Source organism: Bos indicus, chromosome 23 (assembly GCF_029378745.1).
Source record: "Bos indicus isolate NIAB-ARS_2022 breed Sahiwal x Tharparkar chromosome 23, NIAB-ARS_B.indTharparkar_mat_pri_1.0, whole genome shotgun sequence".
NCBI classification, from domain to species: domain Eukaryota; kingdom Metazoa; phylum Chordata; class Mammalia; order Artiodactyla; family Bovidae; genus Bos; species Bos indicus.
Genome location: NC_091782.1, coordinates 34,321,999 through 34,345,788, shown reverse-complemented (window position 1 = coordinate 34,345,788; position 23,790 = coordinate 34,321,999). Strand labels below are relative to the sequence as shown.

At 41.7% G+C, this 23,790-nt stretch overlaps 1 protein-coding gene across 7 annotated transcripts in view; it reads left to right on the top strand.

Annotated features, from left to right (window-relative positions):
- CARMIL1 (capping protein regulator and myosin 1 linker 1) overlaps positions 1 to 23,790 on the top strand; it is a 306,964-nt gene that overhangs the window by 275,518 nt on the left and 7,656 nt on the right. For all 7 annotated transcript variants that reach the window (XM_070777554.1, XM_019985895.2, XM_019985894.2 and 4 more), the window contains 7 exons: positions 2,874 to 2,940; positions 3,165 to 3,361; positions 11,620 to 11,732; positions 16,802 to 17,237; positions 18,926 to 19,007; positions 20,624 to 20,827; positions 22,012 to 22,152. In XM_070777554.1, coding sequence (XP_070633655.1) covers positions 2,874 to 2,940; positions 3,165 to 3,361; positions 11,620 to 11,732; positions 16,802 to 17,237; positions 18,926 to 19,007; positions 20,624 to 20,827; positions 22,012 to 22,152 — 1,240 coding nt within the window. The remainder of the gene's footprint in view (positions 1 to 2,873; positions 2,941 to 3,164; positions 3,362 to 11,619; positions 11,733 to 16,801; positions 17,238 to 18,925; positions 19,008 to 20,623; positions 20,828 to 22,011; positions 22,153 to 23,790) is intronic.

Below are 23,790 nucleotides of genomic sequence, written 5' to 3'. Positions count from 1 at the left end.
GATCCCCTTTATTTGTTGGGCACTTTGTGATTTTTCTGATCAGAAAATACTTAGGCACTGATAAATGTCCAGGAACGGTAAATGAGGACTAAGAAATAGTTTGAGAAAAGTAGCCCTTTTATTTTGGTCCAAAAACTGAAGAGAGTAAATGTAAATCTGGATGGTAAAACCAGATTTTTTTTTTTCCCAGGATTCAATTCATCTAACCAATAGGTGTGAGGAGGAGGAGGCAAGGGTACATAGAAACCATGTTTCTGGAGAAACATACAATATGTGTTCCTAAATGTACACTTAGGTGGATAATTATAGCTCATTCTTATATTCCTCTTGTTTTAGTTTATATGTAATAGAACCTTAGGAATAAGCCAGTAAGATTCAGCAAGTCCATATTGTCCATTAAACTGTTAAGGAAGAAACAATTACAAAGAAAATAAAGAAAAATATGTAGAAATAAAATTCCTTTTTTTGCTTGTTATACTTAAACCCATATTTATTCTTTTTCATGAAAGAAAGAGATGGTAAGAGTTCATCCATCAGAAGAAACGTATAAAATCAGGTTGTATTCTTAACATCAGTTGTAGAAAATAGCCTGATTGTAAGCCCTGCACATTAGAGCAAAAGGCCATCAGCCTTGTCCAAACATGGCAGAAAGTTAGAACTCACAAATGTGTCAAATATAAAGAGTTTTATGCAAAATGCAATGGAAGTTATATTCTCTTGTAAAGAGCATATGAAATAAAGCAATGCAAATGCATTAGAATGCATGCTTCTGATATTCAAATTTCATAGACTAGGTTTTGAGGCATTGCAAAGCTAGACCAAGAAAGGCAAACTGGTTCCTTTGATTAATGTCAACCATCAGAAATCCTGATGATGATTTTGTATGTTTCTCAATATGTCTATAAAATTAGATTGGGTTGAATGACCATTTATAGATAGGCATCAGTTTGTAAATGAGTTTCTATCTTTGCTATCTAATGTATATGTATTCTTATATGTAATTCCATATTTCTTTTATATATTTAAAAATTATGATATATTTGAAATGTTATTGTTATGTTTTGCATGTATTCGGTATTCATTATAAAAGCTAAATGGGGAAACTGATCCAGATTATTTTTGCCCACAAATTCTCTTATAAATATAATCAAGAGTCAGAGAAAAATATTGGAAGACGTCTCCATGCTATGCATTTTTAAAGTACTTTCCTATTTATCTGTGACTATGTAAGTGAATTGGCTGGAAACTATATCCCAATCTACTTCTTGATCCTTCTGCCTATCAAGGTTGTGCACAAAGTGGATAGAATACTAAAGAAGTTTACATGACTAAATACAGCATGTATTTTGGTAGTTTGTGTCTCCTTCAAAATTATTTTTAGAGATTTCACTTAAGAATAGACTAGTGAGGCTTCCTTCAGCCCACTGCAAGGCCAGTTTTGGGGAGAACTACCTTGAAACTGGATTCCATTCCAGTTGCAGTAGATTGATTGTGTTTCTATTGAACCTGTAAAGTCTATGTTTTATAAAAAGATATTCTTCTGATTGTCTGCCTTTAAAAAAGAAAAAAAAAAAAACCCTTGAAAGAACCAAATCTGCTAGTTTCATTGTATATTTCAGGAAGACCAGTCTAGATTTAAATTCTATTGCTCATCATTTTTTAATCTCCCTTTTCTCTCAGTAATATGTAATAGCAAAAGTTTTATTATTAAAACTGGCATAGAATCATCAAAACTATAAAGCTCTTTGCTTTAAAGATCAACAAGAAAATTTATTCTTTGAACTGAAGAAAGGTTATCAACCTTGTGGATTTTTTTTTTTTGAAAAAGCTTTAGATGACAGCCGACTAAGTGAAATGAAAGTCTACAAACTAAGTTCTTTGAGTTATGTTATCTTTCAGTTTTCACCAATACTAGTTTCTAGGATCAAACATTTAACATTCCTAAAAGCCATCTACTTGTATACTGATAACAAGTGGTGAGGTAGGAGGGATGCTGGGCTGACTTTTATAGCTGGCCTGGCCCTGGCCCTGCTCCTGTTCACTTGAATGGTGGTCTTTATCATCTCTGTGACTCAGTTTCTTCATTAGAATTTGTTTGTGGAGGTGATGACAAAGGTCCCTTCCAGCTTTGACAGGAGTGATTCTGTTGAGGAAGATGCTGATGTCTTCCTTGGATTTGACTTTACACAATCAACAGTTGACACCAATGCTAGAAAACAGGCTCTTAATAAATTTCAGCCATGGTTTGGATTTTAGTCTCTCTTTTTTAAAGAACAAGCAGGATCAAAGATGAGAAGTGGCAGCAGATACAGACATGGCAACTTTCGTTGGTCTTTATGGTCTTTACCCATAATACAAAGATCAAAATTTTGGGGGTAGAAATGTGAAACAAAGCAGTTAAATAACTTAAATCATTAAAATGACAGAGTCCGATGTTGCTCACATTGCTATTGCTGTGATAATGAACAGTGAATGATCATGCTTTCAATTTTTAGCAACTGGTTTTTACAGTCTTTCCTTCTTATTCATTGTATCCGTTTTAACATCCTCATGTGAAGCTGGGAGTTATATTTACACTGTTCATTGTTCTTTTTAGCCATAAAAATAGCATTTAACTGATTAGGCCTGGGGGAAAGAAGAAGTGGGCTGTATATTATTTGAGAAAATGACAAACATTTAGAAATGTCTCAGCTTAGTCTTTGTAGTCAGGTTGTTAGAGGTCACCAGCCATCCTCTAAAAAGTAAAATACTGAGCTTAAAACGATTGGTCCCTAATATTCCTACCCCGCCCTATACCTGCCAGATGTTTCTAAAGTTTGGAGGTCAAGTTTTCTGGGAAAAGTGTCTAAGTACTTTCTTTATTTTATTGGTAGATGACTCCTAAATCCAAAAGGAAGACTATCCACAGCCGAATGCTGCGGCCTGTTTCCAGGGCTTTTGGTGAGTATTCCATTTTGTCAGTCATTTTCTTGTAACTATGAAACACCCTCAGCAAGGACCCTGGACCACTTCGAGGATACTTTGCAGGGATGCTCTAAGTGAAGAGGGTTAAGTGATTTGTGAATGGGTGTTTGCTATTCCCTGATAGACTTAAAATTACTTTTAGCAAATTTTTATCCATCTGCATGCAGTAATCTTCAGCCTGAGGCTTTGCTTTCTTTTAGAAATGGAATTTGATTTAGATAAAGCCCTAGAAGAAGTGCCCATTCATATCGAAGACCCGCCTTTTCCATCCATCCGACAAGAGAAGCGGAGCTCAGGGTTTATCTCTGACTTGCCCTCCGAGGAAGGAAGGAAGCTGGAGCACTTTACCAAGTTAAGACCAAAACGGGCTAAGAAGCAGCAGTCCACGCACCCAGCGGTAGGTGGGCTGGTGGCCCCTCACTGTCCTCTTCCAGGGAAAACTGCAGAGTCTTATAAAAGTGCCTTGTATATGTGAAAGCTTGTAGGTAAGGACATTAGAACCTCTACGTATGTGTGAGATTCACGCAAAATACCTCACTTGGTGCTCAACATTTTCAGAAAAGAGAATGCTAGAAAGTTTTCAACCCTTTCGAACAAAGTTGCCCCCTTGAAATCTTTATGAAAGTATCAATCATGTGGGTATAATAAACAGGCTACTCTAAGGAGTTGTATAGTGTATGGGTATGAAAAGATGGAAAATAAGTACTGAAGAATTCATTTGTGATTAAAAATTGCTTGTGTTTGATTTTGGAGGGCCCCATATACTCCTCCACCTCTGTGTTCTGGCCTCCTCTGGCCCCCTGGCTTTTGATAACCCACAAGCTGGGAGGACCATGTGAGTGGCATGCCTCTCAATACCCTGCTCTTTACTCAGGGGACAATGGAACTGTTTGTGCTAATGAGGCTTAATGCAATTGACCCCATGTCTCTCTCTGGTTAGTCTCTTCTCTCCTTTGCAGACAGACTCCTTGGAAAAATTGGTCTATGCCTGTGGTGCTTCTTCCTCACCTTGCCATCACTCTGCAACCCACCAAAGTCTGCACTCTGTACCTGTCCACCCTCAAACTGCCCTGCTAAAGGTCACTCTTGACCTAATCCTGTGGGCCCTTGGCAGCTGTCAGCATGCTTGACATTGCAGCAGTTACTTAACCCGGAAAGCTCCATCCTTCGGGGCCTCTGAGCATCACTCTTTTCTATTCACCTCTCCAGTGATGCCTTTGCTGCTTCCCTCTGCCTAGCCTGTGAGCATATTATTTGTCTGGGTGATGCCATCTGAACCCATGGCTTTGGTCTCCTTGTTGTTGACTCCTGCCCCCTCTGCTGAACTCTAGCTTCAGATATTCACCTGCCTCCTGAACTTGAATGTCCCAGAACAACTCACGTTCAACAAACTCAAAACTAGGAGCCTTTCTCTATGAACCTGCCCTGCTCCACAAGGAGCATCACTGGTGAACAAGCTAGAAACCTGGATATGATCCTGACCACCATCTCCCTGCCGTCAGCCCCACCTGCTCCTCCTCTTCCTCCTTGTCATCCCTGTAGCCCTCGCTCTCATCCTGTGTTTCAGACCTCTAGTGATACAGCCTTTTGGTCATGGCTTCCTCTCTTCCCATTCCCTCATCCCCCCACCCTTAGCTCCTGGATGGATAACTACTCATCCTGCAGACCTCCAATGAGGCACAACTTCTCCCTCCCTGTCTCCACCTCTGTACTCGCACACAGGTGGGGGTGCACGACTCTGCAGAAAGCTGTTCTCATATGCTGGCTGTGCACAGTGCACAGCCTGAGCAACTGTCCATGGAGGCCCCGCTCCCCCAGTGCCTGACGCTTTTACTCTGTTACAGCCCTCGCTGTACAGTGTTTGCACACTGTAAGCATAGCCTTCTCCTTGTGTGTAAGTTCCATGTGGGAAGTGTGTGGTTTATCTTCTGTAGTTGTGTGTTGAGCACTTAGCATGAGTTTAGAACACAGCAGGCATTCAGTACTCATTGGATGACAGGTGGGTGACTGGAGTCGTAAATGGAGAAAAGTCACAACCAGTTATCTGAGTGGTCAGGCATTTGCTCATATCAGATCCAGGGTGCTCGTATTTGGTTGCTCTCTCATTTGATTCTGAATAGCTTGACATGGTTTCAGAAAAACAAATTTTAGTGAATTGTTTTCTTTTCCAACTTACTTCTTAGTGCACTATTACATATTCTTTGAGGAATAAACTACTCTCTCTCTCTTTTTAAACAAGGGAAAAGCCTTTTCAGATAGGGAAAAGACACACCACACACGCCACATTCTACTTGGTTATGGAATAAGTGGTTCCTCTGGCTCTTTCCTTGTGGAGAGTCATTAGCAGTACAACATATATGTGACACAAGGGCTAACTTTCCCCTTAAGTCGGTGACTCTGGGAAAGAGAATGTTTTTTTCTTTTAGTCATTTGAGAAATGAGAAAGAGGGAAGGGAAGAGAGCGGTGGCAGAGTTTTGGTGGAGGAATGTACTCAGGTCTATTCTAGAGAGATCTTGACCTTGTCCACAGGAAAGCTAGGATTCATAGGGTCAGCACACCCCAGGGTGCTCCATCCTAGGGACGCATGTTGTCCTCAGATAACAGATTACGGTCCTGGGTCTGAACAGATCTCGCTTCTTGCCAGAGGCTTAGCGAGTGTACAGTTTGCTCTCCCTTGGATGCACAGAGTGTGATTTTCAAAGCGCTTTCACATTGAACTCTGCGAAGCTGACACACAGGCCCCAGCACCTGCATCTTCCAGTGGAGGGTGAGAAGGTTGCAGCATTTAGCAGCAGCAGTCATTTAATATTGGTGTTGTTTTGGTTTTGTTTGGACAGACTAGGTAGCCCCAGCCCACCCTAAGTCAATCTTAGCTTTTCTAGAGCTTGTCCTTGATGCCTAATGCCCCAGTGGGCTTTTCTGGGTATCAGAATTCTCAAAGCCCAAGTACGGAGGCTGTTCTTAATTTGAACATTTCTAATTCTGAATGTGTGGGTTTTTCCCTCCTACACTGATTAATTCTTCAGCTCTCTGGACACAACTGGCTGTCTACAGGTCAGTTCAATTTTGACTCCTCAAGTCAAGGGCTCGGGGGTACCCTCACTTCAGATACCAGTCCCAGGTCGTCTCCTGTACTTCTGACCAACTGTAACTTCATGGGGGGTTTCCATGCTCCCTTCCTTTGCTTAGATAATTTGCTAGAACGGCTCACAGAACTCAAGAGGAGATTTTGCTTACTATTACTGGTTTATTATAAAGGATACTGTCAACTGAAATGAAAACCCACAGCGTGAGACCTGTGAGTTTCAGTTCTCTTTGGAGTCTTACTGAGGACTATAGCCTGGGGATAGCCTCTCAGAAAACTGCTCATAGAGGTGGCGGATGTCAGCAGCAGTAGAAGGTTGCTGCTGTTCATGAGGTGCAGATATCTTAATGATTTCAGTACTTTTCTAAGTACGGGAAGATGCATGAAATTAGGTTGAGAAAATTTTCTCGAAAATATTGGTCTGAAGTCCTATTCTGCCAATTTTTCTGAATCACAGAGTCTCATTCCTGATTTGCACCCTGAACTCCTTTCAGGGTGTGTTGAAGGGCAGTGACTGCAGTGGCTAATGGCTTAATTCCTATAGAACCACAGGGCCAGAAACAATCTTAGTTGGCAGTTGTTGCCCATATTGACTAATGGGATGTAAATCAGAGATTCCCACGATCCTTCTTGGGTATGATTAATTTGTTATAGCAGTTAACATACACATTACATACTGAATTACCCATTTATTATAAAAGGACGTAACTCAAGAACAGCAAGCTTAAGGAGAGATGTCAAGGAGGGGCTCAGCGCTTCCACACCCTCTCCAGCATGTCACATTCCCTGCATCTCCATATATTCATTCACCCGGCAGCTCTCCCAACCTTGTCCGTTGGGGGATTTAAGGGAGACTTCATTATTCAGTCATAATTGATTAAATCACTGGTCATTGGCAATGATTAAACTTCCAGACCTTCTCAGCTCCCTAAAGTTCAGGGGCTGGGACTGAAAGTTCAACCCTCTAATCATGTGGTTGGGTCTCCTGGATATCAACCCCCATCTTTAGGTGGTTCCAAAGTCACTTCATTAATGTAATCAAAGCACCTTTATGGCTCTCATCAGGAAATTCCAAGGGTGTAAGAGGTCTGGCTAGAGATAGGGATGAAGATGAAGTATGTATTTGTTGTTATAGATCACTACATCACAACTATCTTCATAAAGTTAGTTGAGGACCTTTCTCCTTTTTCTCCTCTCCCGTTTCTGGAGCAGAGTTTGCATGTCATATAGATTTTCTGTTCCTCTCCTGGAAAGCCACCTGGGCTTTATGTGTTACGAGTGCACGTAATGCTCATTGGTGGATTTTTTTTTTTAAACTAGGGATTTGATTTCTTTTGTTACAGATCTGTTAACAAAAAAATTAATCAACAGTCAATCTAACAAAGAAGTGGAAAATTTTATTTGCAGCAACCTGAGGATTATAACCTGGGAGACAGACAGTCTTTCAGGACTGTTCTGCTGTTAGAGGTCAGAACACAGTTACATAAGTTTTTGAGACAAAGGGTTATATGTCAGATGATGTACTGACAGTTCACACAATCCAGGCCTGCATGTGCAAAGAGAAGTGGGCCATCCTGATCCCTTATAAGATTATCTCCTAAGTAGGTCTGATTAAGGTAGATTCATAATACACTCTGGAGGGGAGAGAGAAGGTCCAAATGGGCAGAGAAAAATTTTATGTTTAAATTTTTCTTGCCTTACCAAAATATATGAATTTTATTTCATCAGATCTATTCAGATTACCTAATTCTCCTTGATACCATTTTGGTAATTTCTATTTTTCTAGGATATTGTCCACTTAGTTGTTTCTAGAATTCTTATGAGTCTTTAATCTCTTTTGTATCAATAGCTCTGTCCCAATTTATTTCATTTCTAATATATTTTAATGCTTCTATCCTAATTTTGCAAGGTCTCATTTACTAAAAGTGAAAGTGATAGTCACTCAGTCATGTCCAACGCTTTGTGACCCATGGAATTCTCCAGGCAAGAATATTGGAATGGATTGCCATTCGCTTCTTCAGGGATCTTCCCAACCCAGGGCTTGAACCCTGGTCTCCTGCATAGCAGGCAGATTCCCTACCATCTAGGAGTCTTTTTCAAGGAATTAGCTTTACTATTCCTCTCAAGTTCATTAATTTTTGTTTTTGTTTTTTTTAATTTATTTTACTTCCTTTTGGATTCCCCTTTTCCTGGCTTGATTACTTGGCTCTTTTCATGTTTCTTACTGTCTAATACATGTGTATAAGATTTCATGATTATTCAACTCACTAATTAGCACTCTTTGGGTTTTTTGTTCAGAGTCACTAATGTACCTAATTGTTCTTGCTTCCTGCCCATCTCTCTCCATCCGGCCTGTGGAGACATTAGGAGAGATCTGACAGCTGCCTTGTCAAAATCCAGGCGCATCTCCTCCGGTGTTGCCCTGGTGCATTCATCTTAATAATCCAGGCAAAGGGAGAACAGAGGGTGGTCTGAATTGTCTTTAGTCTTCATAATCACCGGCTTATCTTCTAAGCATTCACAAGTTATCCTTTTAGCATTTACTTATATATACACAGGCGATGAGAAATCTGCCCTCTTTCTTTCTCAGACACCAACAACAACCACTTGTGATTTTATTTGCAAAATCCTTCCTCTAAGCACAGATGCAGTGGGTTCCAACCAGCGCAGGGATAAAGTTTTCTGCACTCCCTTCCCACCAGCTCTGCTCCCCTTTTTAGTCTGAAATTTATAATCCTTGACAGAAAAGACCAAAATCAAATGGAATTTTGAGAACTTCTGATGTCTATATGTCCTTCCCTTTCATTCTGCTGGCAATTGAGCTAAGGCCGCAGGTGTGTTTGGCCTTGAACCCCTCTGAGGAGCCGCCTATCATTTCAGTCTTCAGTGTTTCTGCTGCTCTTCTTGCAGGCTGCTGACACCTCTTACTTTTAACAGGTGCATTTACAGCTGCATCTTGCTCAAGGTCTCCCAGTGATACTGAACTTCTCAATCTCTCTGCTCCTAGTCTCTTTATTTCTAAAATGATAGAGTTGGACCTGGGGTCTCTAAGGTTCTGTAAAAACTGGCTGGTCCTGCAAGATGGGAAAGCAGACTGCTTGTTGAGCTCAGCCTGCCTCCATCTCCGAAACCTGTTGATTGTTCATGTCCCCAGAGACCTTCTGTGCTAGCTGTGAATTGTTTCAAAGCAGGAAAAAAGAAAAGGGCTGAAAGGAGAAATTATACTTGTAAAAAAACTGCTTTTCCCCCTCAAAATGGGGAGAGGAATTTGAGAGGCAGCCTCTGAGGGGAAGTGAGGGTGTTGTGGAAGGATGCCCTAGGTTACGAGCATGTATTCTGGGGTTGTACCCTTGTCATCCATCACTCGGGTGACCTAAACAGGAGCCCCTCACACTCTGAGCCATGGTTTGATCTGGGACTAACCACAAGGCAGGATAAGACTATGTTTCCTTTTCAGTTCAAAGGGTAGGTATAAAGACAACAGTAAATGATCAAGCACTGTGCAAACTTAGGGAGCGATTATCACTGTAGAAATTCCAGTCTTCTTTTACAAAAGGAGAAGTTACATCCAAGCTAGCTCTGTGCTACTTTGTCTTTTGTAATCAAAACAGAAGTTATTCAATGAGCTGCTTTCCCTCCATAACTGCATTATTGAACTTGGCTGTTTCTCTGCTCTCCTGCAATGCACAGGAAAGCCTGGCTCCACTATAAAGTACCATTCAGACGAAAGGTATAATTGTTTTCACATTTCACAGGGTTCTTGGTCTGTTACCTGTTATCTGCTCACTTTTCAGCATTTTACAATCGTGAACTCAAACACACAGCTCGTTTCCATAATGGACCTTGCCAGTGAACGGAACGGATGGTTGTTTAAAGCTAATCATGGGTCTTTTTTTTTTTTAAAACAATGCCTGTGCAGACAAGAGCCAGCTTCCCTAGAGGCAGCTTGAGACTTGCAAATCAAGATCACAGAAAGGAGTTTTCCCACCACTCTGTGGCAAGATATCCAGACCAGATATCGCAACCACATGGGAATGTGTCCTGTGCCCAAGAGAATGGGCAAGATACATGCTCTTTCTCAATGGCCCACAACCTATCTGTGTGAAATATTAATACACTTTCGCAGACACAAAACCAAGCATGTTATTGAATTCACTGAGTTGTCCATTCAAAGACAAATGCTAGAGTGCTGAATGACTTTATAGCTCCTCACGAGCTTCTTTCCTGAGACTCAAGCTTTAGGCACCTGCCCCTGGATTTCCACAGCACCTCAAACAACACTGCCTGAGATTACATGCATCATCTTCTTCCTCAAATCAGATCTCTGAACTATGTTCCCTAGAATCATGCTGTCATCTACCCAGCCTGGAAACTTCAGCCTCATCTTAGGCAATGTCTTTTTCTTTCTTTCTCAATTCCCTACTACTTAGTCCCACACCTCCCTCCAAATTAGACTAAACAATCACAGAAGTCTTTCACTGTGTTCTTGAATAGAATTTATTCTATTCTCCAATATATCGCCTTTTCCAATATAGCCTTTATGTTGCCCCAGAATTATCTGACCAAAACAGGTTGGGTCATGACACTTCTTCAGGGCTCCCTCTCACCTGCAAAATAAATTCCACGCTCTTTAATATAGGATTCAAGGGTGTTCACTGTCAGACCTTGTATTATTAGTTGGAAAGTATTCATTTATGAATGAGAGATCTGAGAGATGCTGAACTGGAAATGACTTAAGCCATGAGAAATACTTATTTTCTCACTCAACAAGAAATCCAAAAGTCTCGGGGTCTGGGATGGGTTTATTCAGCACAGCATAAGCATAGCTTCCACTGTTCTGCTCTGTCATCCTCAGCATGGTGGCTTTTATCCTCAGGCTCAATTCCTCTTGAACTCCAGGTGATTGCCATGGCTCAGACGTCACATCCTCTCTCATAACCATGTAGAAAAAAATACATCCCTTCTTCTGCAGGAAAACCTGCCCATGAACCCCCTTATATCTCACTGGCCAGAAGTATATCACACCAGTCACAGGCAAGGAGATAGAAGTACTGTTTAAGTATTCACGTCTTGAAATCAGAGTTCTTTCAGCAAGAAAGAGGAAGCAAGTGTGAGTGTGTGTGGGTGGGTGTGTTTGGAGTGGCCGCTTTCAGTATCTGCTAGGGTTTATACTCAGCAGTTTACTCTGTCTATAAGCCTCAGGCCCCTGGTCACTGGAATTATTACTGTTCTCAAAACAGCGTGTCATTTTTTCATGCATTCTCCTGCCTTACCAATGTGCCTGCAACGCCTTCCTGTGCTTCAAGAACACACGACTCTTCACAGCCTGTTAGGTTCCAAGCTGCTTCCAAGACAGCACTACTCAGCCTCAGTCCTTTAGCAGGTTTTGTGTTTATAGTGCATTTCTCACTTTGGTTTCTTTCTACCTTCATTTCTACATTTGACTTCTATTCCGGTAGACTGTAGGGCCCTATCTCCATCAGTTGTGTCCTTGCCATGGCCTTTGTGTGTCTTAAATCTAGTGATACATATTGAATGTAAATTAATATCACACCTGTTTGGTTTGCAGGGCTGTGCTACCAGCATAGTCTCCCAAGATGGTGAGCAGAACGGTCTTATGGGGAGAGTGGATGAAGGTGTAGATGAATTTTTCACCAAGAAGGTGACCAAAATGGATTCCAAGTGAGTTCAGAGTCATTTCACTAATCACACCATTTAATTCACATTTAAATTACTAACAGTGATAATTTTAAACTTAGTATGTACTAAGGCTCTTATTTCATAAGTATATAAGATAGACATTTGACAGAGGGTTTACTTTTCTGGTGGTTTGCAAGACCACCATCAACTGGGAACTTGTTAGAAACGTGAATTCTCAAACCTGTAGCCCAGACCTACTGAATGAGAAACTAGAGGTGGGGGCTGACAACCTGTGTTTTAATAAGCCCTCCAGGGTATACTGAGACACACTCATGTTGAAGAACCACTGTAATATCTAAATCAGACCACAAAATGTATCTCCCCAAGGGTTTGTTTTTTTTTTTTTCCTTTTAGGGCTTTATTACATTCATCTGGATGTATCTCAGACAATGAGATACGTTTGGCAGGCTGAAATTACTAACAGTGGACCCTTGAACAATGCAGGTTTGAATGGCTTGGGTCCACTTATTTGTGGATTTGTTTCAATAGTAGATACTTCGATACTACACAGGCCCTGGCTGGTTGCATCTGTGGATGTGGACAAACTCGGATACTGAGGACTGACTGTGAATTAACTCCCTCATTATTCAGAGGTCAACTGTATTTTTAAATTCCCCGTGTTTATAATTTGATATGTCTGGGAGCACACATCATTCATTGCTAAGTAGCACAGCTTTACCAGAGTCAGAACGACAACAGAATTAGTAAAGAGGCTTCAGATTTAGCCTCTGAAAAGTTCTGTCTGAATTTTCTTATTACCAAGACAAACTTTCCTTAGAAGTCAACTCAGTGGTACTTTTATTAACAGCTTAACTTGAAACACTCAAGCCTTTAAGCATGACTTGTACCAAGTTATTTAATCTCCAACTAAATGCAGATCCACTCCCAAGTACTGAATAAGGATTTGTGTTGGTGAAATGTTCTTCACCTGAGATATCAAATCCAGGAACTAATTTAAACCATCCTGATAAGTGGAGGGTGGGCAGGCCGGGCACAGGGAAGGAAAACTGGTCCATTCTATAGATTGATGTGCCTTATCTTGCCTTTGCAGGATGGCGAGGTGGGAGCAAGTTAAATTTTTATATCCATAACAGTATAACTTACTGAATGTTATAAGCTTTAGGACCCAATTATTTATCTCCTTTGACACTGGCCTTGAAGCTTGCCATACTGGGGAAAATTCTATTCTCTCCTTCAAGATCCAATGTAAATATCATTTATTCTTTGAAGCTTTTCCCTGCCTCATTTCCTCTCCTCCCCAATTAACAACCCTTTGTCTATTGCTGACTTGATACTTTTTTCTTTTCATCTTCCGCATACATCTGTTAGAGCAACATAATCCCCTGAGGGTTTTTTTGTTTTTCTTTTTTACATTGTGGGGAATGGATGAACATAGTCTTAATGCAAAAGGTTCAGGAAGTACCAACATAAACTGAGCCAAATGGGGAAATCCCTCTTAATGATCTGTTTTCAAATCTTTTCTTCCTATAGAATACTGTCCTTCACCAACAAACGCCTGGGTCTGATTTCTCATTATAACTTCGTGTCTGACAAAGCCCATAATGTATAATCTGCCCTCAGTCACTCTTGGTTGAATGAATCAAGACAATCTTGGCCTGTATCTGTATAAACAGATAATACTGTAGGCTCTCCTCGTCCCAAACTTTTGATGTTGAATTAGTGGAGTGGTCTGTGCACATTCAACTCGGATCGTATGTGTCGTCACTGCCAGGGGGATCTCCTCTGCCCTTAAAGTCGCCGCCTCCTCTAATAAGCCCAGTGAAAGTTGGGCAAACTGTATAAGGTGTAAACCCCACTTTCTACAAAGATACTGCTTTAGGAGGATTCACTTCATGTTCTAGTACACAAATAGAACTAGGTGCATCAAATTTCATCAAATAATGATGGAATTTATTAGAAGTTGTGATTTGTTTCATTTCTTTTTGTTACATAAAAACAGATCATTGTCAGTTTGCTATGTAGAGGTCCAGGCATAGGTCAAACCATCAAGTAGTATGAAGGAAGTTTGAAAATTGAAGTTCAACATGCTCCTTGTAGTTTAAAATGTCAGAGGTGTTTTAAGGTGTTTTATAAAAAAGAAAGAAAAAAAAACCTTGTTTCTTTCCCTACTCCCCAGAGGCAATTAATTCCTATTCTTTTAGCTGTTTGTTTCCATATTTCATAATAACTTTTTTGTTGTTGCTATTTATTTTTCAAATAGTGACCATAACTAGTGGCTTCTTACTATAGAGGATGATAATGTAGCTCCTACAGTACAGTCTGACCCTACTGTCCACCAAACGCTTGCAGGCAAACACACATACACTTCTATTTTTTCATCTTTTTCTTACCCCTCCCTGCCTCAACTCTGAGATTTTCTCAGTTTTATCTTCCAACCTTGAGTTTTCCATTTCCGCTATCACATTTTTCATCTTAGTTAACTGTGTCATCCTCTCCAGTACTCTTGCCTGGAAAATCCCATGGATGGAGGAGCCTGGTGGGCTGCAGTCCATGGGGTCTCAAAGAGTCGGACACGACTGCGCAACTTCACTTTCACTTTTCACTTTCATGCATTGGAGAAGGAAATGGCAACCCACTCCACTGTTCTTGCCTGGAGAATCCCAGGGACGGGGGAGCCTGGTGGGCTGCCGTCTATGGGGTCGCACAGTCAGACACGACTGAAGCGACTTAGCAGCAACTGTGTCATAATTGTTGGCTACATTAGTATTTCATGTTTACTTCATTATAAGCATGTAAATGTTCAGAGCTGAGTTATACAATATGCAGTGATTATATTGCCTTTCCAACTTTTTATTTTCCCTGGAGTTAATAATTGTCCCCTTTTGAATTTGCTTAGTTTTCCGTATACCTGTCACTGACATGCCTTCTAAATCTCTGTAAAGGTATGAATGTTCTCTCAATCTCCTCACATCTTCTCAGTTTCATCTTCCTGGGCACATACTTCACTACTGTCTGACCACTCCAGCCTGGCCTTTAGGTCTGGTCCCCTGCTGTCCTCCTGGGGTCCCCACTTTGCCATCTGTTGGGGGTTTCTCCTCACTCATTCCTGTGTCTTTCCCGTTTCCTTTGGCTGGGTCATCCTCTTCCTTACTTCACTCTTGTTCTGGGGCAGCAGCATCTCTGGTTACTTGCTGAAGAAGGAAGTACAGGAGGTGAGTTTCTGAAACTCATATGTCTTGCATTTTGGTTAATACTGTGACAGCTACAGAACTTTAGATTGGAATCCATCTTTCTTTAGAATTTTGAAAACCTGGTCCCCTTATCCTCTCACTTCTAATGTTGCTCTAAGAATCCAGTGTCATCTTGAGCCCTCATCCTTTGTTGCTTGTTTTTCTGCTTCTCAGAAAGTATCTGGGATCTTCTCTCTGTTCTTAGTATGTTGACATCTTATGGTGATATGTTCTATGTGGGTTTTTTTATCTTTTGTTAAAACCCATTTGTTAGGCACTCATGAGCCATTTCAATTTGGAAATTTGTGTCCCTTGATTCTGGAATTTTTCTTGAATTATTTTTCATAATTTCTTTGCTTCCTTTTTCTCTATATTCTTTTACTTAAACTTCTATTATTCAAATTGTATTTCTTCTCTTTATCCGCTAGTATTTAAAAAAGAAAAACTGTTTCTCTTGTATTTCTTCATCTTTTTCTTACCCCTCCTCCCCTCAACTTTCTGGGAGATTTTCTCAGTCTTATCTTCCAACCTTGAGTTTCCCATTTCCACTATCAAATTTTTCGATTATTCTTGTTTCATGGATTATATTAACACATATACCTCTTGTATACATGGGGGATACCTAGGAACACTAACTCCCTGAAATGGCCCATACCATCTTCAGCTAAAGACGGAAGAGAGACTGTTAGGGGATGTTATTGTGAACCAGGTAAACAAAGGGTAAGGTTGTTATGCAGGTGTGAGTCCTGGTCCTTCTCTGTTGATAAATTTCTAGGGATCCAGTTATCCTGCTTCTCCTAGTATGGAGAGGAATACCCCCTTACAACATGGTGATTTTCTGTATAAATGTATATTTCTCTTACAGAAGAGAAATTTCCCCTGTGTCTGCTGTTCCTTAAAAGTAACCAGCCTAAAATAATGCTATGCCACAAGCATATTATGGGATGGCACGTTCTGTGTCCCTTCACCTGAAATCCATTTGCTTCTGGGCCTTCCCAACTAATACTTCAGGGGTCAGCTTTCCCAGATTTATGAAGTCAGTTTCTACTCCTAACTGTTTTGGCTTCCAAACTATTGTTTTTGCTTTTTCTCCTCTCTGGTGCTTAGGCCTTTTTTCTTTTTTAAAAAAATTCTCCTGCTGGCATTTTCCTGGGGACTCAGAGGAGATACATGGGTGTCCTTCCAGCTCTTAGTGAAAAGCTCTCATGATACTTGCCATTCAGCCCAAATCATTTACTTTCTCCCCATCCATTTCCCAGGTTTCAGGATGTTCAGAATATTCTGACAAACTTCTCCCAAAGATCATCAGCTGCTTTTTCATGTCATTCCCTCTTTCCGTGGTATTATATTTCTTTTGGTTTTGAATAGTGCTTTTTATTTTTATAATTTATTTTTACATTTAAGCAAGGATCTGGATCATGGATCCCACTTAGGGTGGAATTTCAAATGTTATCTAATGATTGTGGAGGGATTACACGTGCTTAAGGGAAAATCTGGGCCTTTCCAGTGCCCTCCAAATTAAATAAGGCAGTCACCCATCTATGCCATGAGTGGATCTACCTTTTCTAAAAGTTCTTACTAGTGGAGAGGCACTTGACTAGAGCATTTAAACAGAAAAAACTCACCTCTGCTCTCAGTCCTCCCAATGATACCTTCAGATTCTCATTCTTAATTTTTATGTGCCTCAGGTTCCTCACCTGTGGATATGATGATAGTCAACCTTCCAATTTCCAAGTCAACTTTTTAAAATGTTTCAAAATTGTTGCTATATAAGCAGCCATCTCCTTATTTCTGTTTTGAGTGACTGTTGCTGAAGCTTTAATTACAGTACACCCAACAGGATTTTCTTTTGAATTATAGGCGATGGTCAGCGAGGGGCTCAGAGTCCCACGAGCTTAGTGAAGGAGGAGATGAGAAGAAAAAACGTGACTTTCGGAAAACTGGCTTTCTCAATTTAATCAAACCCCGGAACAAACCTGAGCGGTCTTCAACAGTCTTGACAGCAGAAGAACTCTCCTCCCCCAAGGCGGGAGTCAGAAGTCCAGCTGTGGACGCCCCCAGGAAGGACACAAAGCCAGCCGAGCACAATGGCAGTGCTGATCGGGTGGAGGAGATCAAAACACCCGACTCCTTAGAAGAAAGTCAAGGGGAAGACGTGGGGAAGGTGGACCGGAGTGACAGCAAAGGCAGCCCACAGGGAGGGCGAAGGTACGGGGTCCAGATGATGGGCAGTGGGCTGCTGGCGGAGATGAAAGCCAAGCAGGAGATGAAAGCCAAGGCTGCTTGCTCACTGAAGGTAAGGGAGAGGGTCTCTTTTGACTTGGTTGCCTTTGTCATTTTTGTCTTCACGCCGTTTTTATGGGCAAGACAGGTACAGGAAAACAGCCTGAACTAAATAAAAATCCCCAAACAAATGGCTCTTTCCTAAAGGACACAGAGCACAGACAGGACCTGGCCATGTTTTTCCACCAGCACTAGGGTCACGCGCTCCTGAAGAGCCTCAGCCTTGGAAGGTCAGGCAGTGGCTGCAGGTCCATGTCTCACCTGCTCAGGTGCTCCTGTGCCTCTCACAGAAACACGTGACAGCTGTGCCAAGGACGTGCTCCACTCTGGGGAAAGACTGTTGAATCCAAATGGAGACCCAAGGGTCACTGGAGATAGGACAACTGACGGAGGCAAATAAAATGATTGAAACCAGATTCTAGTTCTAACCAGGGAGATCTGTTTTTCAGTTATTTTCAGAGTTTATGTCCTTTTCCAAACCTGAAAGTTCCTTGCTAAATTCAAGGTTTAAAAGGCAAAGTATTGTTAGAATTAATTGAATATTTGACTATGGAGATATGTTGTGTTGCTATGAAGACACATTTTATCATTAAAAACTGCTGAGTACCCCCAACGCGATGGACATGAGTTTGAGTAGGTTCCTAGAATTGGTGATGGACAGGGAAGCCTGGCGTGCTGTAGTCCATGGGGTCGCAAAGAGTTGGACACAACTGAGTGACTGAACTGAACTGAGTACCCCCAAATCTGCATTACTTATTTCTGAACCTCTTTTAAAGGTATAAGTTGTGTATTTATTTTTCGTCCCTTTTTTAACCTCTATATTTTTCCTGCCCTCAGGAAAAACTCAGGTTTTGGTGTCTGTGCACTATCTTGAGCTCTTTTATGTTTATAAAATTGGGTTCTCCAACTTTATTTAAAGTATCAGAATAAAACAGTTCATCTTGATGAACTCTTGATTTTCAGAAAGTAAGTGGTTATACCAGGACACAGAGGGCTTGTTTTATATTACTTCTAAAGATACTGATTGTTTCATTAAATCCTGCATCCCACATGATTTTACAGCTGTTCATCATAGTTCTTCCACCAGCACCACCACTGTTCTCTAGCAATTTTCTATTTACAAATTCCTCCTAACTCACTCATTAGCTCTCAGAAGAGAGTTGGGATAAAACTATATTCTGTTAACTCAACAAAGGGAGGCACGATGCGGCCTTCACTGGCCAGAATTCTGAGTAAATACTGTGACCACATCTTTGATGAGTCAGATGCCCAAGGAAATGTTTACATTTTAGTCTGTTTTATAGACTTTATAACAAGGAATGTGCTGTTTTGACTAATGAGCTGTTTATTTTATACTGTTTCCATCGATGAATATAGCTGTCTTTTGGTAGAAAGATGAGAAGTGCTGGAGGGTTTTTTCCCTTGTGCTTTGGATTTGATAAATAGATGGGCTCCAAGTGACAAAATTCTTAGGATTTAAGTTGCCCAAAACATACACCAATGATCCTAAAGCGCCATCTAGCGTTTCCTGTAGTTTTGTCTCAGCAGCAGAGCCTCAGGGAGACGAAGTCAGGCACAGTCAGTGTCACGGCAGGAGAGTTAAGGAGCCATTATTTGTTGCTACTTATGATGTGCTTTGTTCTTTCTCTTGACACTTTACATAACTATGCACTTTTGCGATGGGGTGCTTGAATTTTTTAGAAACTTGGGAACGATGCTGTCTCCCAGGATTCTTCCAGCCTGACCTTGAGCAGCACAGAACGGTTGGATGGAGGTGGGGCTGGTAAGTCAGGCCACTGCCATCACCCACTTAGGACAAACTATTACCTTCTGGTCCCAGGAGTCGCATGTGATTGACAGAAGGGAAATAAAGATGGAGAGCAAGAATGGACCTTGACTTGCCCTAGAAGACCACAGCCCTTCACCTGGCCCAGCTCCACTTAGGGGCTCATTCCCACCACGATAACTTAGCACCTGGACAAGGCACCTTTCCTGATTCCACAAAGGGAAAGAGATTTCCTTGAGAAGAACTCCTAAACGGGGGGCATTTGGGGAGGGGAAAAAGAGAGGGGACATGGCTGATGAAATCAATTATAATTGGAGTGTAATTGACTTAGAACACCGAGTTAGCTCCAGGTACACACCATGGAGATTTGATATTTCTATTACAAAGTGATCATCATGCAAGTCTAGTTACCATTTGTCACCATATGAAGTTATTACAGTATTAGTGACTGTATTCCTTCCCCAGGCTGTACACTTCATCCCTGTGGTACACTTGTCTCCAGAAGTTTGTGCCTCTTAATCTCCCTCACCCCTCTACCCCTCTGGTAACCACCTGCTTGTTTCCTGTATCCATGAGTCTGTTTTGCTGATGTTTTTAAAAATAAGCCACATATAGTATATAGCAGGGAGCCCTTTTAATTGACATGAGGGAATGCTCTTTTCTCTCAGCTTGAATATCCATGAATATTCAACATCCTTTGTCCCTTTGACTTTTTAGGTGTAGTAAGAGAGTAAGAGACCTTAGATGGAAACTGGAGAGTAACTTGTTAATTACCTCATTTTACTGTTTGACATTCTTGTGTTGAACTTTAATAAGGAAAGAGACTATAACTCATGTTCAGCCAGTTTATATTTCCTTGTTATCTGGATAAATTAAGGCAGCAGGAGATGATGCTCCTGGAGTGGTTCTCACTAAACGTGAGGTTTGGGACACAGTCCTCCTCTCCTAGAGCCTGCAGCCCAACTCCAGAGTGTCATCCAGAACAGAGGTGCCTACGGTTGGTTATACTGTACCTTGTGCCAGATCTAAGGAAGATCTGAGTGCTTCAAATGCGTTGAGACCTGCTCTCGCCCCTGTATGCCCCTATGGGCATGTACCCTGTTAAACATGAGGCTTGTCATCTGTGGAATAGTCAGAAGTGATCAGAAGAGTGCCATCGAGTTCACTGTTTTTCTACCAAGAATTGTAGTTTTCCACCAGCATGTTTTGATTCTGAAAACATGCCAGAATAGCGTGTTTCTGTTCTAAAATATCTTTGGTGACAGATACAGAGAACAAACTAAGGGTTACCAGTGGGGAGGGGCTGGGAGGGAGGGGCAAGACTGGGGAAGGGGATTAAGAGATACAGCCTGCCAGGTACAAAATAAGATACAGGCTATAATGTACAGCACAGGGAATATAGCCAGTATTTTATAACTACATTATAAGGAATATAGTCTATAAAAATATTGAATCACTATGTTGGACACATGAAACAAATATTGTAAGGCAACTATACTTCTATTAAAATAGCTGAGAAATTATAAACAGCTATAGAAGTCTCTAAAGGATTGGTTTCTTTCACCTTTGACTTTTACAGTAAAGTGTGCTTTTTGTGCCCGTTTTCATTTTAGTGCCTAAAGTGCATCCAGAGAACCGCTTCGGTTTGGGAACCCCAGAAAAGAATGCCAAAGCCGACCTCAAGGCGGAGGCGGTCTCCAAGCCCCGGAGCTTTTCCAACAGGCCCACCAGCCCGAAGCCCCTCCTGCAGGCCCCCAAACCCAACCTGGCGGCACGGCCCACCATTCCGCAGAAACCAAGAACTGCCTCGCGGCCTGGTAAGGACTGGTTTTTGCCGATTGGGAAGTAACACCATGACCAGGTGGCTTCCCAAGCTGGAGGGCCTGGACCTCCACACATGGTTTCCAGGGTGTCTGGTGAACATGACTGGGGAGGGGGAGGTGTCTGCAGGAGAGGGCCATGAGAATCCTGCTAAAGTGACCGCGGCTGAAGGGCTCCTTCATTCAGCACCCAGGTCACCCACTCAGGGACCGTCCTTGCACTCAGGGCTGTGGGTCGAAGGCAGGATGGTGAAAGCACCCCTGTGTGGTGCTCGCCCCCTGGCGGTGCTCGCTGTAGCTTTCTGCAGGCTGAGTCCAGGTGCTCAGACCCTCGAGAAAGCCACAGGTTAAGGATGAGAGCCATAATTAGGGAAAGCGTAAGTTGCTTTTTATCCGTTTTCATCTGTTTTTATCCGATATCCTGTGAAATATTTGGGGTTTAGAACAGGGCTGGGCAAACTGTGGGCACACCAACAGAGGCACACAGCCCCCACTGTCCGTGTGTACACACACACCCACACCGAGAATTAACCTTGCCGGTGACAGAGCAGAGAAAGGGAGTGCAATTCAGTTTTTCCTTTCAATTAGACTGAAACAGGACAGCCTTCAGAAATAACAGACGAGCTGTTTTGCCATCTTTTTATCTTAGCAGGTCATTTAATCTCTCCAGTTGTACAGTGTTCACAACAGTCCTTTCTGGTCTTCAAAGTCCATGATTTTAAGTTATTCTAACTGATCTCAGTAAGTATATGTAGGTACATGCACCCCTACTACTGAAAGTACAAATCTATATTATATACATGTGGTGACCACTGTACTGGATTTGAGAGCAGGTAAAGTCAGTGGGTTATAACCATCACTTATTTTAAGAAAACCAAATGGCCTTTGAGGCAGAAGGAGTATTTAGTCTTACACCTACAGTCTGATTTTCAAATATCAGCTCACTGAAATTCTGAAACGGAAATTTGGTCTGCAAGGTATATTCATATCTGTAGATTTTTAACTCTTTGTAAGTTTTAATTTTTCTTTCTATTGTTTGTTACTTCACTGGGCTATGAAACTAATTTTTGGCCAGAAAAACTATGATGTTTTAAAAAAGATTATTAGTCATTTGTATTTAAAGACTAACCCAGCTTACGCTTTAGGAATCCAGTTTGATGGGTGTCTTTGTGTCTCCACAGAGGACGTCCCAGACTCTCCATCCAGTCCGGGTTCTCCTAAAGTCGCTCTTCTTCCTCCCGTCTTGAAAAAAGTTCCTTCAGACAAAGAGAGAGATGGCCAGGGCAGCCCGCAGCCCAGTCCCAGGACCTTTTCCCGGGAAGGTAAGATATTTTTTTCTCTGCATTAGCTCTCCCCAAGGAGAGTCATTTCTAGAGAAAGGAATTCATCTTGGTTAGAGTCTGTCAGTCAGCATTCCTTGGATTACATTTTGGAACCAGAGCAGACTTGATTCAACATTGTTGGTGACACTGGGTGTTAAAGACTGTATACAAAGAGTAAAAGTGTAACTGAGTCACTCAGCCCAAAGGTCTTGGTAATAGTAATCTCTAGATACTCCTGAACTGACCCCTCGTGTATTAGGAGTGCCAACAACATTGTTTTGTGACTAACTGGTGCTACCTGTAGGTTTATAGGTTCCACTATTTCTCAGAAGAACTCCTCCTGGTGGTCAGTTGCTGTCACTATGGTTCAGGAGTGGCTCACACAGGCTTGGGAAACCTGGTGGATGGTTAGCTTGTGTGGTCGTGAAGTCAGATGATCCTCATTCTCAGAAGTGTCACCTGCATGGATGTTCTCAGAGCACTGTCACACCAGTTTGTGTCTTTTCTGTTTCCTTACTTTGCTGGGGTGGGAGCAGAGCAAGATAATCCCAGGGCTTGAATGCTTTCTCCCAGAATCAGATCAAATATTGCTGTCTGTGGAGGCGAGGTGTGTTTGGGCTGACTTTCGCACCCCACCGTGTCTCTCTCCACTTCTCCCATTCTGTTCAACGTGCAGTTACGTCTGTCTATCATAAAGTGTAATTGCCAACTCTAAGCCCCACCTATTAAGAAATTATCTGGAGCCATCATCGCCCATGTCCAGATAGCTCTCAGCGTGGTTTGGGGTTGCTTGGTTTTATTTTAGATTGTTTGATGCTTTAGAATTCTTTGATTGCTCTGATTGTGACATCTTCCTACCTTGGCTCATTTTCTTTTGGGTTGAAATTAATGGAAAGTGTTTCTGAGTACTGTCTTTCTTGATTGAGAGTCTCATAAAAAATAGCACAACCTGCTTTCTTATCTCCATTCTGCAGATTTATTTGATGTATACAAACTTCACTCACCTACTGGCTGTAAATTAAAGAAGGTGGGGATTTTTGACCAAAGCTGATAAACCAGTCTGTCAAACAGAGAAACTAAAGCCATTGAATGATGGCTGACAGAGTCATTTCACACTGGGTGATCAATAAATACAGGATTCAGTATTATAGCCACAGCCTTTGAAAGCCTTGGTCTAGAAAGAGGAATCGGTGGTGTCAGGTCAGAGTGACTGCCTGCTCAAACCGCACAGTCCCTTCCCCATCCTACCCTCATTTGTTCCTTTCCGCAACTGCTGTCTTTGTGTCTTTACTTATAAGGAAGCTTTGAAAAATGTCTGAAAGAATTTTGTTGGTGAGAAATGGGAAGGCATGGAGGAGTAGTGAGGGTAAGTAGGAATGTTTGTCTTGTCAAAAGCAATTGGAAATATGGATGGATTGAAAAGAAAAGGGCTGAAGGCTGAACAAGAAATAGATGTCTAAGACGAGGCCCAGAGAGTAACCCACCAGTCTCCTGAGTTAAAGAGTGTGTCCATGGAGCCTCTAGCATTAACCAAGAGGGTGAAATACTGGATGCTACAGGCAGGTCCTTGGCTGCTTTGGGAAAATTAGGTGTTCTTTCTATAGGAACTTAGGAATGAATGTGTTGCTTCTCAAACAT